Source organism: Spinacia oleracea, chromosome 5 (genome assembly GCF_020520425.1).
Source record: "Spinacia oleracea cultivar Varoflay chromosome 5, BTI_SOV_V1, whole genome shotgun sequence".
In the NCBI taxonomy this organism is placed as follows: domain Eukaryota; kingdom Viridiplantae; phylum Streptophyta; class Magnoliopsida; order Caryophyllales; family Amaranthaceae; genus Spinacia; species Spinacia oleracea.
The window spans coordinates 79,044,588-79,052,524 of NC_079491.1; the positions used below are offsets into that span (position 1 = coordinate 79,044,588).

At 34.6% G+C, this 7,937-nt stretch overlaps 1 protein-coding gene across 1 annotated transcript; it reads left to right on the forward strand.

Moving 5' to 3' along the window:
* Nucleotides 1–2,565: 2,565 nt before the first annotated feature.
* Nucleotides 2,566–5,123, forward strand: LOC110792763 (senescence-specific cysteine protease SAG12). The gene is made up of 2 exons (XM_021997586.2): nt 2,566–3,086; nt 4,312–5,123. Exons 1-2 carry the CDS (start codon nt 2,603–2,605, stop codon nt 4,899–4,901), a joined length of 1,074 nt encoding a protein of 357 aa, XP_021853278.1. The 5' UTR covers nt 2,566–2,602; the 3' UTR covers nt 4,902–5,123.
* Nucleotides 5,124–7,937: the final 2,814 nt, after the last annotated feature.

Consider the following 7,937-nt stretch of genomic DNA (forward strand, 5'->3'; position numbering starts at 1 on the left):
TTTACTATTTTGGAAATGAACACATATATTTATTGTGAACAAACAAATAAACAAGAAAGAACAAATAATTCAACAAAAAAGAACAAACAATATAAAAAAGAACATAAAATTCCAGAAAAAAGAACAACCAATACAACAATTATGAACAATTTTATGATGAATTTTAAAGCCAACATGAAAAAACAAACAATACAACAAGAAAGAACAAATACTGGTACAAAAATGAACATTTACTATTTCGGAAATGAACATTTATTTATTTATTTGGAATGAACATTTACTATTTTGGAAATGAACATTTATTTATTTATTTGGAAATAAACTACAAAAATGAACATTTACTATTTCGAAAAAGAACATTTATTTAGTTATTTGGAATGAACATTTACTATTTTGGAAATGAACATTTATTTATTTATTTGGAAATAAACAATATAGGCGCTTGTAAAAACATAAAAGACCAATGAAGTGAACAATTTCATTATGAACATTAACCATATATTTATTGTGAACAAACAAATAAACAAGAAAGAACAAATAATTCAACAAAAAAGAACAAACAATATAAAAAAGAACATAAAACTCCAGAAAAAAGAACAACCAATACAACAATTATGAACAATTTTATGATGAATTTTAAAGCCAACATGAAAAAACAAACAATACAACAAGAAAGAACAAATACTGGTACAAAAATGAACATTTACTATTTCGGAAATGAACATTTATTTATTTATTTGGAATGAACATTTACTATTTTGGAAATGAACATTTATTTATTTATTTGGAAATAAACTACAAAAATGAACATTTACTATTTCGGAAATGAACATTTATTTATTTATTTGGAATGAACATTTACTATTTTGGAAATGAACATTTATTTATTTATTGGGAAATAAACAATATAGGCGCTTGTAAAAACATAAAAGACCAATGAAGTGAACAATTTCATTATGAATTTTAAAGCCAACATGAAAGAACAAACAATACAATAGAAAAGAACAAACAATAAAGCAGATAATTATTATGAACAAAAAAATAAACAAAAAATAACAAAAAATTCAACAAAAAATAACAAACAATATAAAAAAGAACATAAAATTCCAGAAAAAAGAACAAACAATACAACAATTATGAACAATTTTATGATGAATTTTAAAGCCAACATGAAAGAACAAACAATACAACAATAAGTTTGATGAATGAATTTAAAAAACAACAAGAAAGAACAAACAGTACAACAAGAAAGAACAAACAATACAAAAAGAAATAATAAAATATTAATGAAGAGTTTAATTATGGTCATTAACCATATGATTATTATAAACAAACAAATAGACAAGAAAGAACAAACAATATTAAAAAAAACATAAAGTTCTAGAAGAAAGAACAAAAAATACAACAATTATGAAAATTTGATGATGAATTTAAAAAATAACATGAAAGAACAAACAGTACAACAAAAATGAACAAACAGTACAACAAGAAAGAACAAACAGTACAATAAGAATGAACAAACAGTACAATAAAAAAGAACAAACAGTCGACAAGAATGAACAAACAATATGCGCGCGTCATTTTTGGGGGGTACAACCAGAGTTGGCTGTACCCGGGTACAGCAGTTAGCAATTGCCTACTACTTAGGCCCCTTGTCAGGTATAGGTGCATTACATACATTTATAAACTCTTAAATACAAATACATATACATTGTAGATACGTAGATTGATACCCATGCTGTGGAGTAGTCTTCGTATGGTTTCTGCTTAGGGGGCGTAATACGTGCCATGTGTCGCATCCTCATTGGTACACGAAGGCATGGTAATTTTGCCCAAACAATAATTATACAATTTTTCTTCTATTGCGCGATTTAAATCGATATTCAAATCGATTAAATCGTCGTCCATTGTTGAAGCTCGAAGAGAGAGAAGCTGTTGGAGGAGAGAGAAGTTGTTGGAGGAGAGAGAAGCTGCTGGAGAATAGTGATTTTAGGGTTTAGTTGGGTCGCGCGTTCTGTTTTTTTGGATCACGTGATTTCCTAACGGTATATGCGCTGCAAATTACTTAATTACCCTGGTACATGGTAACCTTATGGTGGACCGGGTCCATGCAAGCGGAATTGTTTAAATGGGATAGCGCATTTCTACGATAAGAGTCCAAATGAGCGGCATTTGTATAATTGTATTACCGTATATGAATAGAGAATGTATAATCGATTACTCGATTAATATCTTAGCTTGTGAGTTTGTCCCACGTTAAAGATTTGAAACATTGCTACTACGTATGAGATAATCGTATTTATTAATATTGGGCAAATGAATGACCAAAATGGAATCATCAAGAAGGTCTAAATCAGAATGTTCCCTAAAGACAAAATCGAGGAAATTAAGTTTAATTAAACTTTGCTTATAGAATCTCATCCAATTAATCAATATTAATTATGAGATTTCTGACTAATAACTAAACTTATAATAAACAATTTGTATAAAAGGGTCACATCAAACTTTGCTTATAAAAATGGCATCCTAAATCAAACTAATTAAGTAAACACAAATCACTTCATTAAAGTATTCAATTTCCAAAATAACATAAGCTAGATCGATGAATTTCATGGGTTTTTCAAGCCAAATTAGTTTGTCACTTTTCCTTGTCCTAGCAATTGGGTCGGTTTTGGCCTCGTCTCGTCTCCTCAGCAATGAGCCATGGATGATTGAGAAACACGAAAAGTGGATGAATTTTCATGGACGTGTCTACAAAGACAATATTGAGAAAACTGAACGATTTCAGATATTCAATGAGAATGTTAAGCGTATTGAAACTTTGAATAAAATGAATAGGGGGTTCACCCTAGGTGTTAATGCTTTTGCTGATTTAACCAACGAGGAGTTTCGAGCTTCTCGTACAGGTTATAAGAGGCAGTCCAAGTCCAACCACTTCGACTTACATTTAAAATCAAAATCAAAATCAAAATCAAAATCAAAATCAAAATCTTTTAAATATGAAAATTCAACAGGTGTCCTTGCATCAACAATAGATTGGAGGAAAAACGGCGCTGTTACTTCCATAAAAAACCAAGGCGAATGCGGTAAGACTATTAACACTTCAATTCCTTTAATTTTGTTTTGCTTTTTCTTACACTTCTTTCATCAATCTGCAAAATCTAATTTCATGTTTACTTTTCTATGAATAGTTAATAATGTAGCTGGTCATCCATGAGACTAATAAAAAATCTAAGTTGATGGTGTGCCTAGTCATCCATGAGACACGTTGGAAAAAGAAAAGTTTCATCGTTAAATATTATTCCATAGAATAAATTTTATTTTATTAATATTTAGGTGTACATTATGCATAATAGTTGGTAAAGTGGACCCAGATAGAGAGAGCAAATGGAAAAAGTTATTTATAGTGTGAGACAACTTAACAGATACTCCCTTCGTATTTATTAAAGAAACACACTTGGCTGGACACGGGTATTAAGAAAAAGAATTAAATGAAATAAAGTAATAAAATAAGTTGGGTTGGATAGATATTTTAATGAGTAAAACAAGTGGGGACCATGTTATTTTGGGGGTGGGGTGGAGGTGGGGTGTAGATAGATTATTTAATTAGATGGTGAAGTTGATAAGTTATTAAAAAATGACAAGTGTATCTCTTAAATAAATACGGCCGGAAAAAGCAAGTGTATCCCAGATTAGTTGTTACACTTTCTTTTTTCATCCGTCCCAGATTGTTGTTACACTTCTAAATTAGGAATGACCCCATAATTATTATATTGTCTCTCTTCCCACTAAATTCTTTTTTATCCCCACACCCTCTTTCTTTCAATTAAAAAATACCACACTAACTTTTAGCACATCTACTTTTTCAATAAAATAACAATTGATAACCAAACAACCACTTATCACCTATAACTATGTGCAAAGGTAAGTGTAACAACTAATTTGGGACGGAGGGAGTACCTTATAAAAATGAATATTTTTGAAAAAAGTATCTTATAAAAAAAAGTTGTAAGTAACTACCTTAATTATAATAATTTTGTTGTAATACACTAATTTCGTACGGTTATGAGCATTGATTTAAGATTTCGGGATTGACTTTACTAGATACATCTCACATGGTATATAATGAAAAAAATGAGTAATTAAGTGGGACGTAAGATGCCTATGGCAAAGTCAATTCCGGAATTGATATACTAGAACGTACTCAATTCAAGGCGTCTGCAGACTGCAGTTTACACAGTACAAATCCGATTATATTTACTCTTATCAGCCTAATTGATTGATTACCTTTTTATTGATTAATACCAATAGGCTGCTGCTGGGCATTCTCTACAGTAGCATCCATGGAAGGCCTAAACCAAATCAAAACAGGCAAACTAGTTTCTCTTTCCGAGCAAGAGCTCGTCGACTGCGACACAGAGTTCGACGAAGGTTGTGAAGGCGGTCTAATGGATACCGCTTTCGACTTTATCAAAAGCCATGGCGGTCTCACCACTGAGGCCAACTACCCTTACAAGGCTACCGACGGAAAGTGCAACACTAAGCGAGCAGCTGTGAATTCCGTCTCTATCCACGGGCACGAGAATGTCCCGGCAAATAACGAAAAAGCCTTGCTAGCTGCTGTAGCACACCAGCCAGTATCGGTGGCAATCGAAGGGGGTGGGTTTGACTTCCAGTTTTACTCGGGCGGGGTGTTTAAGGGAGAGTGTGGGACGGATTTAGATCATGCTGTTGTTGTGATAGGGTATGGGGTGGAGAAGAAAGATGGGAGTAAGTATTGGTTGGTGAAGAATTCATGGGGGACTGGTTGGGGAGAGAAAGGGTTTATGAGGATTAAGAGGGGTGATGGTCCTAAAGAAGGTCTTTGTGGTATTGCTATGGATGCTTCTTATCCAATTTAGTAATTTCGAAATATGATAAATAATATTGTCCATGACATATTGATCAAATTGTATTATATTATATGGGCTTTGAAGCAATAGGTGCATGAATTGAAGTCCCTTGTATATACATACATGTAATTTGAAATTCAAAGTAGCTATATATAGCAACTTGCAAGTGTACATGCATGCAAGTGTTATTATGTTTGCTATGCTTTGTAAATTTGATATATTCCGTAGAAACCATGCAATTAAAAGTTGTTTGATTATTTTGTGTATAAAAATATTATAAAGATATTACATATATTATTGATGTTTTTTTTATTCACAATGGTACCATCTAAATAGATTTAGCAACACATGCAGACCCGACTCAAACCCGAACCGGACCCGAAACTAATGACATGAGCCAAAATTGACCCGACCTATACGCAACCATACCCAAAAATAGTTGTCCCGAAACGGACAGACCCAGATAACATTAATACTAGTGCGTAATTGAAATTTTAAAATGCATTAGTTTTCCACGATAATTTAATTTTAATAGATCCGAAAGAACTCGAGCCATACCCGCCCCAGATTCTCCTCCTCAAAGTCGACTTGTAACCGACCCGTACCTGTGAGAGGGATCGGAAAAGACGGGTTTAGGGCATTTCCTTACTTCTTCCCTCACGGATCTGTTGCAAGCAATATTAAGTAAAATTGGACTAACTGTGGGAAATTTGCCTCTTTTTACTAGTTTGTGGAGTCAACATTTAGTTTTACAAAACTGACAAACCCCGGTTATTGTGATACGTGAGTACAAGCTTGTGAGACACAAGCTCAACGTATTTGACCACAACGGCCTTAGGCTCCCTTCTGATTCAAGGTGTGGGAGTCGCTCAACATACATCCAGCGGAATAGAGATTGAGGGTTCGGGGGACATTTACTAATACGGGGAGTGACACGCATTAGCCCATGAAGCGGTCCTTACTAGTTCAATGTAACGAAGACCATCAGTATCAAATGACTCGTGAGGAGAAATCTGTAACATGAATCCAGATTAATGCAAAACTACTAAAATTTTTATTAATTAGGCACGCGATTATATTATTAACTTAATTACCTTGACAAGAAAATAAAAGCAATCCAAATTAGTATTATTGCTGGCCTAGATGCGTATCGAGAATGGACCTATGAGATAAGCGATTTGATTTGTGTGGGTGTGCTACGATGCAGAGTGCCAAGTGGACAACATCCAATGCGCGTGCACCCTTTGAGGCTAGCAGGTGTCCATAGTCCCAACTTCCGAGATGTAACATGCCAAGGAAGCCAAAATTCAGTGTCGGTCTGGACGGTTCTATCATGTTTAATCGTGTACGTTGAAATTTCAGGTCGTCCCAACTTAATACGAAAATAAAAGCGGCATAGCGGTAGATTTTTCCCTTGGGCTAGGTCCTCTTATTACTTGCGTGAGTACTGAAATAAACACCCTAGTGGAGTCGCCACTGTGAGGGGGGTCGGAAAAAACGGGTTTAGGGACTTTTCTGACTTCTTCCCTCGCGGATGTGTGGCAAGCAATATTAAGTAAAATCGGACTAATTGTGGGAAATTAGCCTCTTTTTACTAGTTTATGAGTCGCAATTCACTTTTACAAAACTAACAAAATTAACCCGGTTATTGTGATACGTGAGTACAAGCTTGTGAGACCCAAGCTCAACTTTAAATGACCACAACGACCTTAGGCTCCCTTGTGATTCCTGGTGTGGGAATTTTCTCACCATACATCTAGCGGAGTAGAGATTGAGGGTTCGGGGGACATTTACTAGTACGGGGAGTGTCACGCATTAGCCCATGAAGTGGTCCTTACTGGTTCAATATAACGAAGACGGGACATGCGTTAGACTACATTACTAATCTGGATTGCTTTTAATGCATACGTATTAACTAACAATCGTCAACTGGTGATTTAGATTGATTTAAGGTACCTAACAATAAATTCAGATTGTCCAAGGAATATCTCATTAAGCGTGATAAATAATCAAAATAAGTTTGACAGATTTATAAATGTGATTAAAGCAATAAATCAGATTATGGCACTTTCAATATAATTTTGGCTATATTGCGGTTCTCAGAACCTAACCACTTGGCTTTACTCGCTTTTCTTTTAATCAACGAACGTTCCTCAACTTGACTAAACTCTTGGACAGGATCCAGGCATAATTCGGGCGCTTATACTGACAGAGTTCCGCTTAACAAGAGTTGAAACGGTGGAACTACGGGATGTATAGGCGATTATAAGGACGTATCGGCACCTCTGGCTTAGGCTTAGAGCTTGTGGGTAGTATGAGAATATGATTTTTTGTCCTTTACTTGGCTTATTTAGCATCTATTTATAGTGAAAAGGTGGCGTTAAAGATTAGGATTTGTAAGTGTTTCAGGTACGCTGGAAAAGCATTTGGGCGCACGAAAAAAGTCGCGCCTGGCAGATGGGCGTGAGAAATGTCTCACGCTCAACACCTGACACGAGATTTGCTTGGTGTTTGAGTTAGATTTGAATACGGATTGTACGTGGCGTGAGAAAAGAAATGGCGCATGAATGTTGGCGCGAATGATCAGTTGCATTGGGCCCTTGTGCGCAAGAATGTTCTTGCATGTGATCTTGGTTTCACGCGTTTTTCTCAGTTTTCTATATTTAATCCGGTTTTATGTCGTATTAAACTCTTTTTTAATCCTTATTTTTCAATGTATTCATCTAGAACTCTGTTTAATCCTTTTCTATATTTTTAGGATTCTAGGAATTCAATCGAAATGGGACTAGAATTTTCAAGTGCTTTTCAATCTTTTCTAGGATTATAATCGGAACGCAACTCCCGTAAGTCTTAGAATTTTAATTGGAATGCAATTAAAATTCGGTTGATACAAATCTATGTTCGGAAGGTTTACTATTTTTAGCGGATACTTAAAGAGGCAACTACTATAAATAGAAATGCTATGAAGGGAAACTTTAGGCATTGGTAATGAGTCAGTCAGTCTTAAAATATTTGTCGTTTAAGAATGTGTTTGCCAAGTGGTTG